Raw genomic sequence first — 12,246 nt, forward strand, 5'->3', positions numbered from 1 at the left:
GTTGGTTGTTGGTGGCCACATTCTACTTGCACAGTGGTCTGCTGGTCTTATGAGCCAACGCTTTTCAAGCATCAGTGCATCGCATATATCCTTTTCAGCATAAGAAGTGCATGCACCTCGCCGCCTTGTCTCCACAGTATTAACTGCACGTTGGAGATGGTCCTTCGCTGATGGAGTACTATTTTTAAGAAACAACATTCCTTCTATACTATACACGTCTGTGAGAGAAAGAATGGTATTGCACCGCAATTAAAAAAGTTATTCCCATCAGCCCACTAACTAATGCACAGCTATTCAAAAGAGGCAAGAGCAGAAGCAGCCGGACTGACCCTGGACTACTCCTGGAGACAGTTGTCACTACTGCATGCCCAATATTGAAAAATATAACCGTTGGCCGTGCTATACAAATTCACAGTACAAGTATCATCTCAAACCGGATTACATACATTTGAAATTAAATTATCCTATAAATAACGCGACCTCGTCAGAGCCACATACGGGCTGCCGCCCACTGTCAGAGCTTAAATTCCTCTACAATCCAAATGTTATTCAGTCGTAAAATAGTAATTTGCTTCAAATGGTACCAAAAACATTCCATCGACGCCACACCTTCTCTCGCCGCAAATTTAGGAGAATCGCAGTAAAGAATCGGCCAAAGTCCCGTCGCCTGCAATAGAAAGAGACGGAAGATTCGGAGACGTCCGTACTTGGGCACAGCCCACGAGGCCTAGTCTTCTCCAAGCGGGAACAGTCCACCTCCACTCGCTGACACTCTAGTCCCGCGGTAGGCGGACCCCACTGACCGGTGAGAGAAACACCACGCAACCGCCGTCGCCAAGCAGCCTTCACCGCTGTCACGGGCTCATCACGGCTCTCCGGAGGCATTCACCGCAGCAGGAGCAGCCAAAAATAAAACGGAGGAAAGACTAGTCCTAGCAGTAAAAACTCCGGAAGCAAGTATAGCAGCTGTGGCAAAGAGGGGAAAGCTATAGGAGCAGCAGGAGAAAGGGAAGGGGAAAAATTAAAGTAGAGTTTAAACAGCGAGAGGAGAAGAGCCAGCCGGCAGTAGTAGGAGAGGAAGAGGAGTCCCAATCCCACGGTGCCTCGACCGCCTCCCTCACCCCGTACTACCCTACGCCCACCACCGCTCCCCGCGCGGCGGAACCCTAGGCCGCGGCGTGGATCCCGAGATCTCCGGGGGGCTCTAGCGGCGGTGTGCGCACTGCCCTCAGCTCGCCGGCGGCGGGGGGCGGCGCCCCCCATGCCTTTGGCGCCTCGATCGGAGCCGATCGGTGGGCGCGGGAGGCGTCAGAGCAGCTCGGCGGCCGCGGCGGGAGCCGGAGAGGCGGAGGCGGGGAAGGGAGAGGGAGAAGAGGAGGCAGAGGAGAAGGATGGCGCTGTTCCGCAAGTTCTTCCTGAAGAAGACGCCGGATCGGCTGCTCGAGATCTCCGAGCGTGTCTATGGTATAATGCCCTCGTCTCTGGGTGGAGTTGGACCCGCGGAGTGTGGGATCTGCGGGGGAGTTGCTTGTTCCGAGGAGGAATTTGGGATTTGGTGCGGTTTGGGGGTTCCGATTTCGATAAAGTTTCGCTCTCGATGGTTTTATCTGAGCTGGATTTCAGTGCTTTCGGAAGCACAGTAAGCTAGATTTGGTAAATTTGGAAGTTCGAAGTTAGCTCTTGAATTTAGTCCAGTTTTAGGTTTTGGACTTCGGAGTATGTACGGACGACTTAGATTTAGCCGCATTTGACTTAAATCCGCTTGATTTGTTTCTATTTTTCGAATTCTGTGTTGCTAGTGTTGGATGCTTGCACTTGGGCAAGCTTTGGGTTTAATTGCATTTGGCTTAAACAGGCAAGGAACAAATAGGGCCTGTATTATGTCCATATTTTCAATTGTTTCTTACTCCAAACTTAGTTAGTCATAATGGCTAGTTATCCATTGAAACCACCGGAGTCAAATTCTTGGTTGTGTGTGGAAATGAGAATTTAAGTACATATGCGGTGGGGAAATTAGGATCCTGCTAGCCGGCCAGCACTAGATGCCTTAGCCATTTTTCTAATGCTAGTTGAATGATGCAAATGTTAGCATCTGATATCACTAATTTCAATGGGCATGTGTTTTCAGTGTTCGACTGCTGCTTCTCCGCGGATGCCATGGGTGAGGATGAGTACAGGGATTACTTGAGTGGCATCGTTGCACAATTGCAGGACTACTTTCCGGATGCGTCATTCATGGTCTCCAATTTCTGGTCGGGGGACAAGAGGAGTCGGATTTCAGATATATTGTCTGAGTACGACATGACAGTCATGGATTACCCACAACAGTACGAAGGATGCCCGCTCCTTCAGCTTGAGATGATCCATCATTTCTTGAAATCATGTGAAAACTGGTTGTCAGTGGAAGGTCAGCAGAACATGCTTCTGATGCACTGTGAGAGAGGGGGATGGCCAGTGCTTGCATTCATGTTGGCTGGACTGCTCCTATATCGGAAAACATACACTGGTGAGCAAAAGACACTAGAGATGGTCTACAAGCAGGCTCGCAGGGATTTTATACAGCAATTCTTTCGGTTGAATCCTCAGCCTTCGCACCTCAGATATTTGCACTATGTAACAAGACATGGAAGTGGTTCAGAATGGCCTCCCATTAGCCGTCCTCTCATCTTGGATTCAGTAGTTCTCCACACTGTTCCTAGATTTGATTCTGAAGGGGGCTGTAGGCCGTACTTGCGTATACATGGGCAAGACTCGAGTCCTGGTAACAAGAGTGCAAAAGTTCTTTTTGAGATTCCGAAGACCAAGAAACACCTCCAGCGTTATGGGCAGGTAATGATTTTCATCCTAAGTTGTAGTGATATTTATCACTGTTCAAATTATACTCTAACAGATGGTTGCAATGCAGGTAGAAGTTCCAGTAAAAATTAGTGCCTTTTGCCGTGTTCAGGGAGATGTTGTTCTTGAATGTATTCACATTGGCCGTAACATAGATCATGAGGAAACGATGTTTCGGGTCATGTTCAACACTGCCTTCATTCAATCAAATGTGCTTGGATTGAATCGTGATGATATTGACACTGCGTGGAACGTGAACAATCAGTTCCCAAGGGACTTCCGAGCTGAGGTGCTAAATTTAACTACCCCCATGCGGCCATGCCTTTCTTCTGCTCCCTTGTCTATCTGTCTCTTGTGCATTGTGAAATCTAAAACTAGAGTCCCTTTTCTGAACCAGGTACTCTTTTCGGACCCTGACTCTTTCAAGCCTGCTGCTGTGTTAGAAGAGGTAGGTGATGATGGAGATGAGACTGATGTCGCTTCAGTAGATACGGGAGATGAGTTTTATGAAGCAGAGGAGGATTGGCATGATGCTAGAAGAGATCCAGAAACCCAGTCAACTGACGGTAGAACTTCATTAGAAGTTGGCAACACAGAATTGGATGGTGGGGTGGCAAGTGAAGCAAACATCAGCCTAGAGAAGCATCTGACTGATGAGGATGTGAAGCTTATTGTCTCTCAAAATTCAGGTAGCATGAATGACAATGGCCCAAGTGCAACTGCCCCTATTTTGGAAAATCTAGGAGGTTTACAGCAGGCATGTAAAGTTCTTGAGAAGTCTAAATTAGGCAACAGAAGTGACCAAGAGGACAATGCTGTGCACGACATACAGGTGGTTGCTTGTTCTGTAGATTCAGAAGGACGCAAGTTTGGATCCATCTGCCAGGAGGATACAAAAGGTGTAATTGCACAAACGTTAGTAACCGCAACAGATCCAAGTTGCAGTGATGAAGTTCAGTGCCATCCAGATGGATGCACAAAAATATCAAGGTACACTGATTTGGACTACACTGCTTTCGGCGCTCCTAGAACATCATCTGGTATGGATGAGGATACACACTTGAGGACCAGGCCAAATGAAGGACAACCAAATGGTGACATCAAGATTATTACTGAAAACACAATAACTGTGGACAATGAGCTACTGATCTATGAAGAGAAAACTGTAGTCGATAATGGAAACCTAATGCAAGAGGTGAAAAAGGTTGTCAAGGAAGAGAGCGTTATTTCCAAAATGGATAGAACTCGTCTTGAGAATATGCACTCACGAGATAACAGTAATCACAAGGTAGAAATGGCCAAGATTGCTGAGACAGCTGACACAAGATTGGAGGAAAGCAAATTGAAATCAGGTCATGGAGATCCCATACTTGCAAAGAAAACCAGTTTGCAGGATAGTATTGTCGTATTACCAGCTAATGAAATAGCAGCAGAAATAAAAACTAAGCGAGAGGAGCGTGGTGGCAGACGGGATTTCGGCCTAGCTCTTCCTCAGAGTAAAATAGAAGCTAGAGCTAATAGCCCAAGGATAAGCGATGTCCAAAGGCAAACACCTGAAGCTGCATCGTCCGTACCAAAGAAAATACCAGTAGATGGTACTGCGCCTGAGCCAGTGTTATTGGAAGCTATCGTTGGGCACATCGAACAACTGGAACAACAATCAAAGCCAGCCAAAGCTAAAACAATACGTAGATGGGTCTCACCCAAGAAGGAATCTGAAACTGCCTCTGTGCGTAGGCCATCTCACCCTCCATCCAGATATGACAGCTCTCCAGCTGCACTAGCTATCCGTTCCATGTCCACAGACAACAAAATCAATGTTGTGAAAGGTGCATCTCTAGTACTACCCGGAGTACCGTATGGCAAGCACATTTCGCAAGATGCAGCACTGTCTTCTACATTCCCTCCACGGCTCTCAGTGACAGGTGCACAAGCTGCATCAAGAACTCAAGCTACAAATCCTGCTCCACCACCTCCACCACCGCCGCCTCCATTCTACTCTTCTTCAAGTTCAGGTACCAAGCACCTGCCACCACCTCCTCCTCCTCCTCCACCACCACCACCACCACCTCCGGCTTCAGCAGGCCTGTCAAACATACCTCCCCCTCCTCCACCTCCGTTCCTAGGGTTAGGTGTTCGTGGAAACGTTCCACCGCCACCACCACCTCCTCCAAGGTTAAATGGCAGTGCTATCGCTCCACCTGCGCCTCCACCGCCACCTCCGAAACCAAGTTCAAGTGCTCCACCCCCACCCCCACCCCAACCTCCTCCAGCCCCATCCTTCATAAGACATCCAAGTGCTCCTCTTCCACCGCCACCTCCACCTCCACCACCAACGGCACGCTCTGTTGCTCCTCCACCACCACCTCCCCCGCTTCCAGCAACACGCTCTGGTGCTCCACCTCCACCACCACCTCCCAGAACATGTTCTACTCCTCCTCCTCCGCCGCCACCACCAATGACCCGTTCAGGAGCACCACCTCCCCCGCCCCCTCCTCCAGGTGGACGTCCTGGACCTCCACCATCCCCACCTCCTCCTGGTGCACGTCCTGGACCTCCACCGCCCCCACCTCCTCCTGGTGCACGTCCTGGGCCTCCACCTCCCCCACCCCCTCCCGGTGCACGTCCTGGCCCTCCAGCTCCCCCACCCCCTCCAGGTGCACGGCCAGGCCCCCCACCTCCTCCAGGTCGACCAGGAGCTCCACCTCCTCCGCCTCCACCTGGAGGTGGCGGGCGAGCACCTCCACCACCACCTGCACCTGGAGGAAGAGTTGGTGGGCCTCCTCCACCTCCTCCTCCAGGTGGCCGCGCACCAGCTCCACCTAGAGCACCAGGCGTACCACCACCACCAGGAGGCAATCCTAGCTCCTTAGGTAGAGAGCGTGGGGTTGTACGTTCTCCAGCATCAGGTTTTGGGGCTGCAGCTGCACGGAAATCAACATTAAAGCCACTGCATTGGGTCAAAGTGACAAGGGCTATGCAAGGTAGTCTGTGGGAAGAATTACAGCGAAATGATGACTCACAGAGGTAATTTTTTTCTTTTGATTAAAATTGTTCATTATTACAAGGTTGAATCCAGTGTTTTTTGTGTTAAACTTTTAATGATGACTCACAGAGATTGCATCAGTTTTAGACTGAGCAGTTATTAAAAACCTTGTACAACACTGTGCCTGATAGCGTCAACATTGCTGGTGCCTTTTGATATTTTGTACCTTAATGTTGTGAAGCTATCATCTGCAGTGTTTCAGAGTTTGATTTATCAGAACTGGAGAGCCTTTTTCCAGCAGCTGTTCCGAAGTTGGATAACACCTCCAAAACTGATCGAAGAAAATCTCTTGGATCAAAGCCAGAAAAAGTTCACCTAGTAAGTAACAGGCTAACATCTTGGAATAAAGTTTGTTGCACCAAAATTGATTCATTTTAGCATTGACAAGGCCAGCGGTCTACTGTATTTTCTATTGCTAAGTGCTAACACTAGTGTGTTTATTATCAATATTAGTTGGCTAAGTGAATATGCATAATGGAATGATTGTTGCCACTTTTTTTTTTTGAGAAACTTCCACTGAGTTTGATGCATTGTAATGTTAAACTCTTTAGAGTAAGTAGATATTCTAGTGCAAGGTTTTGATGAAATACCAGCTGTTTCGCTTGTTTTCGTTAATCTCACATGATTGCTAGTTTGGTGTTTTTTACTTCGGTATACATTGCAATTTTAGCCCTGTAGAATAATTAGATATTACTCCGTATATTGCATAGTTTTGAAGAAGTACTAGTTTCCACCATCTTTTATCTCTTTGCAAGACATGTTTCATCTAATATCCTTTTTTTACATGAAATAGATTGAGTTGAGGAGGGCAAACAACACCGAGATCATGTTGACAAAAGTAAAGATGCCACTGCCAGAGTTGGTGGTAAGAATTTGAGCAATGAAATCAAAGATAATGTTAATCATGACATGATAAGATTTTTTATATGGTCACTAATATATTTAACAGAGGGCGGCTCTGGCACTGGATCAGTCCACCTTGGATGTGGATCAAGTGGAGAATCTTATAAAGTTCTGCCCTACGAAAGAGGAAATGGAAACTCTTAAGGTGCATATTAAAACAATGTTACTTTGCCTGCATTTGTTTTCATTTTAAAGCATCATTCCCATCTGTTTTTCTTGTCAGAACTACACTGGAGACAAGGAAAATCTGGGAAAATGTGAACTGGTAATGACTATCCATGACCTTTGGCTGTCTCTTCTCTTTGCAGTACTATAATACCAGTATCAGAATGTTCACTGGTGTTGCATTTTCTTAATTTTGGTTCCCTAAATTTCTTGATAAATGAAAACACAGCAACCTCATATTTGGTTCATATTTGGTTCATCTTAATTGAAGATTAAGACAATCTTACATCAAAGCACAAGCACAACAACATTAGTCAAGTCCAGACACCCACAAGATGACCTATCCATTCCTTTGTTTGATCAGCATTACATGGCCTTTAATGTGGCTAGGTTTGATATGTATGTGAGCAGTTAGAAATGAGTGCCATTCCCAATTTAAAGAAAAAATGTTTTACGAGTTATACACAGCATTCATATTTCATGCCTTCCTGTCGAGTAAATCAGTATCGATTAAGCAATTACACGCTTGTCGCAGTTCTTCCTTGAATTGATGAAAGTCCCAAGAATGGAGTCAAAATTACGAGTGTTCTCCTTCAAGATCCAGTTTGGTTCACAAGTTGCAGATCTCGGAAAAAGTTTGAAAACCATAGACTCTTCATGTAATGAGGTACTCTGAGAGTGAAATTTTTGGCAATGTGATTTGCAATTAGTCTTTGCTTGTTGTGTATTAAGTCAAATGTACTGTATCAGATCCGAACTTCTCTCAAGTTGAAGGAAATAATGAAGAAAATCCTGCTCCTTGGAAATACGCTGAACCAGGGGACTGCTAGAGGTAATAATAACTATTCATCGTATGAATGATATATGAATATATGATTTTTTATAAGCCTATTCTATATTAGCTTGTTTGATAGAACTATATCCTATGAAGTTTCTATTTTTTATTCAACTCCCTTGAGAGTAGAAATTAGCATAACTGCAAAGATTATGAGAAGAGAATTGCACCACACAAAAAATGTTTACATATCACCTCAGCCAGTAAATGCAATGCCAAACCATAAAGTTCATTTGTTGTTCGTCATCAAGAATCGTTGTGTTAATTTTTTTTCTAACTTGATACATTCCTCCAAATGAGAATTTTAGATTACAGAAGGATTACACATGAAATTTTATGAGACCTCTGAAATGACTAGCGGTGATCTCTGACATCACTACTTTAGTTATTCATAGGAGATAGAAATGCTTGTGGAGGAAAATTTTCATCTCAGGTTTTTAATCGAAATTGCCGTAGTACTATAGTAGTGCTTTCACCTAAAGTGGGAATATATGGCAAATTAGAGCAGGCTTGATTTTACAGCTAAAACTGAATGTGCTGTTTTTCTCCTGAAGTACTCCCTCCTTTTGATAATATAGGGCACATTAGGGTTTGTTAAGGCAAGACTTTGACCAAACATTACTCCATTGATATGTCATTTGTATGATACGAAACCACAGTTATCAGTAAGTACTTTGAAGAGGAATCTAGTGATACCAATTTCATGTCATATAAACCACATTATATTATGAAAAGGTGGGAGTACATGGCAAATTTTGGCCATCTGCCTATCCATAGCTTGTGTTTGGCTGGTGACCAACAGTCCAACAGCACCGTTTCCTTCTATCTTTTGCGATGTTATTGACCTTTGTAATCTCCAGTTAGAATTTTGACCATTAATTTCCAACTCTTTATTTATGCAAGTAAATTTATAATATTACCCAAGTGTATCCAATGACAAATCCAATAACATAGCTTTCATGTGGGTGTTGTCAATCCAGATAGTTCTATATAGTGCTTATTCAAGCAGGATTGAAGATTGAGTGATTGCACCCTAGATTGTTTATCCCATAAGCTTTATTCACAGTCCTGTGAGCGTCATTCGCATTTATTTTGCCCGGTCTAGAATAAGTGGGTTATTCTTTTTTCAGAAACGAAAAGATTAGCATAGCATATGTTGCTAAAGTTTTTCTTGCAATAGTTTCACATTTTTGTTCCTAATTCCATCAGTTGCATTTTACTACTCCCTCCGATCCATATTAATTGTCGAAATATTACATGTATCTAGATGCTTTCTAGGCATGGATACATCCATATTTGGGCAAATTTGAGGCAATTAATATGGATCGGAGGGAGTATTTCAGTATTTTGACACAGAACACAGCACACTTACAATTTTCAATGGCTATATTAGCAGTAGTAGTGTTCTTGGCAGGTTAACATATTTGTGCTTACTTTCAGGTGCTGCAGTTGGTTTCCGGTTGGATAGTCTGCTAAAACTTACAGATACCCGGGCAACAAATAATAAGATGACATTAATGCACTACCTCTGCAAGGTAGATTACTGTTCATTATTGTTGAGTTTTCATGAGTATGTTAGTACCCTTTCACCATTAGGTTATTTCTGTAATTGTAAACTGTAATCCAAACTGCATTTATTTTGCACACATGTGTTAGCTATGTATTCTACTCCCTCCGTTCCATAATTCTTGTCTCAAATTTGCCCAAAAATGGATGTATCTATTCCTAAAAAGTGTCTAGATACATGTAATATTTCGACAAGAATTATGGAAAGGAGGGAGTAACTAGTTAATTTTAGTCCTGTGTCTAATTAACTATTGTCGGGTTAAATGATTTGCACTTTGCTACATTGGTATCTTTCATATATGAGCTAACAGAAAAAAAATCTTTATATCAGGTGCTTGCTGCAAAGTCACCACAGCTGTTGAACTTTTATGTGGATCTTGTTAGTTTAGAAGCTACATCAAAGGTTTGGGTTTTCTTATGACATTCTATCAGTATGTAGTATTTATTTTGCCCAAATATCTATATGCTTTCTTTCTTCTAATTTATGCTTTGGAGCAGATACAACTGAAAATGCTAGCAGAAGAAATGCAAGCAGTTAGTAAAGGGCTGGAAAAAGTTGAGCATGAGTTTAAAGCTTCAGAAAGTGATGGTCCAGTGTCAGAAGTTTTTCGTGAGGTGAAAGCACTGTGTCATTCTATTTTCAGTTTTATAAGTTGTGTACAAATTATTTTTCCTGTACCTTTTAGTAGTAATTACAACCTGACATTTGGACTGAATTACTGAACTGGGAACCCTCTTGAGGAAATTATATGGTTATGCAACGAAGGACTTTTCATAGTTGTCTGGAAAAAATATGGTAGAACGGTTTTTTTTTATGAATCACTTCAATCTTCTTTTCATCTGCTTGTTCACTGCTGGCCCTCTAGATGGAGTGCTCAGGCATTCAGATAGCTTGCATTGATTTTAATGGACAAGTCCAAAGCCAAATTAGAAAGAATACATGTGACTCTGTAAGTACTTCTGTTTTGTATTTTCGAGATAAACCGAGTGGGGCATGTGAACCCCATGCCATAACAGGGTGCTTATGTCAAGTTATCCAGAAGGTTCAGTAATATTAATTCACTAACCAAATGTGCACATTCATTTCTGTTTTGTATACCTGTTCATTTAATCCATCTTTATATGCTGAACTAGCGCTTTATTTAAATAACATAAAGTTGCTTTTGTATCATGTAAAATTGTGAAGGGCGTATGAATCTCATTTGTCCTAATCTGGTTTTACTGGATTGTGTAGAAACTAAAAGAGTTCACTGACAATGCTGGAGCAGACGTGCAGTCATTGTCTTCATTGTTTTCTGAAGTGGTATGTTTCTGGCTTTTGGTTCCGTGAAGGGACATGTATATGTTACCTTGTGTTTGATTTTTTTGTCCTTTTCTTTTGGCAGGGAAAAAAGGCTGATCAACTGATTAAATATTTTGGTGAGGACCCTGTCCGTTGCCCATTTGAACAAGGTAAGGAGATCAGTTTTGTTGATTATTTTTAATGGGCAAGGTGACTTATCAATGAGATTTTGTGCTCGTTATATTTTTTGGAATACCTCTCAATATACATCTCTTCCTTAATTTCTACTCTCATTTGTATATAGTGCTTGGGCATGCCAACACATATGAGGATATGAATTATTTTCTGATGATGCAGCAGCTGGTTGAAGCATATCTGATCCGTGCATATAAGCATTAACGCATCTATTTGTGTTTGGTTGTTACAATAGCTCACCTTTACTCTATGGTAATCATCCTCTTGCAGTTATGTCTACCCTGTTGACATTTGTAACAATGTTCCGTAAAGCACATGAGGAGAACGTCAAGCAAGCTGAGATTGAGAAGAAAAAGGCTCAGAAAGAGGCAGAAGCAGAGAAGACTAAAAATGCGCAGTTGGCAAGTAAAAATGTATTGATCATTGATTCTTTTTGTTTCACAGTTTTACTTGACTTAAAAGAGTTCATTTGATTTATGTTTTTAAATCTGCTCATAGGAATCAAAACCGTCTAATCCAAGCCGACAAGCAAAACAGATGTTAGAGAAAACAAAAGCTACAAGTAGAAGAGGAAAAGATGTTGGATGATCTCAGATGATAAACTCCGCAGTTGTGTTTTTGATCTGCTTGCCGGGCAAATATATACCCTGCTTGATGCATGGGAGGGGCCGAGGTTTTGCATTGTGTCTTTGGGCAGGCAAAGATGTGGGAATGGATGCAGTCATCAATGGAAATAAAATAGTATGACTGCATTGATGCAACTGTACAGTTCTCTCAACGGTATTGCACAAAAAACTCTGCTTTAAAACAACATATTGATGCTTGACTGTTTGTCTAAGTAATTTCTAACACCGCAGGTCTCACTGGCGATGGCCGACTATTTTTTTCCCTTCGGTCAACAAGGGTCCAGTGCCAACATTTGACTGATGTAAAGAGCTGATGGCGAAGCTAACTTCATTCTTTTTCTTACTGTTCTATGTTGCTAGGTCTTTCTAACACCGGTTGCAAGTACAGCCATGGCTTGAAAAACAGCCGGACAGGAAGGTTCGAAATTGTACAAATAGGAATAGGAATAGGAATAGGAATAGGGAATCAGTGGGGAAACAATCCGGGAGCAAAGAATGTATACCTGGCAGACTAAATACGAGATGTAGATGCACTTATAGTGCAGTAGTATATTTTTGGTAGCTGATGTATCATCTTTTACCCCCATATGACCGCAAACATTTGTCGCCGGGTACCATTAATGGAATAATTGTTTCCTGGTCAGAAAGCAAGAGCAGAGAAAAGAAGAGAAAATGCAGAGTAGCAATGTGTAAGAGCTAGGCTATTACAGAGGTGGCAAAACTGATGTATCATATTTTCCGTGATAGGTTTTTATGGTTGCTTTGTCTGCCCCGATGGAGGTGCTGACGTTTT

General features: G+C 43.0%; 1 protein-coding gene across 2 annotated transcripts; it reads left to right on the plus strand.

Annotated features, from left to right (window-relative positions):
- Positions 1-1,021: 1,021 nt before the first annotated feature.
- On the plus strand, positions 1,022-12,246 carry LOC100834057 (formin-like protein 5). Of its 2 annotated transcripts, none has more exons than XM_024456520.1 (18): positions 1,022-1,464; positions 2,129-2,829; positions 2,891-3,124; positions 3,233-5,862; positions 6,076-6,199; positions 6,675-6,746; positions 6,831-6,929; positions 7,008-7,049; positions 7,485-7,616; positions 7,700-7,781; positions 9,225-9,319; positions 9,682-9,753; positions 9,849-9,965; positions 10,585-10,653; positions 10,736-10,802; positions 11,098-11,240; positions 11,326-11,607; positions 11,685-12,246. In XM_024456520.1, exons 1-17 carry the CDS (start codon positions 1,392-1,394, stop codon positions 11,413-11,415), a joined length of 4,842 nt encoding a protein of 1,613 aa, XP_024312288.1. In that variant the 5' UTR covers positions 1,022-1,391; the 3' UTR covers positions 11,416-11,607; positions 11,685-12,246. The 2 variants fall into 2 exon arrangements, with proteins under 2 accessions (XP_024312288.1, XP_014752556.1); XM_014897070.2 differs by having other exon boundaries at positions 1,024-1,464; positions 2,906-3,124.

This window comes from Brachypodium distachyon, chromosome 1 (genome assembly GCF_000005505.3).
Source record: "Brachypodium distachyon strain Bd21 chromosome 1, Brachypodium_distachyon_v3.0, whole genome shotgun sequence".
In the NCBI taxonomy this organism is placed as follows: domain Eukaryota; kingdom Viridiplantae; phylum Streptophyta; class Magnoliopsida; order Poales; family Poaceae; genus Brachypodium; species Brachypodium distachyon.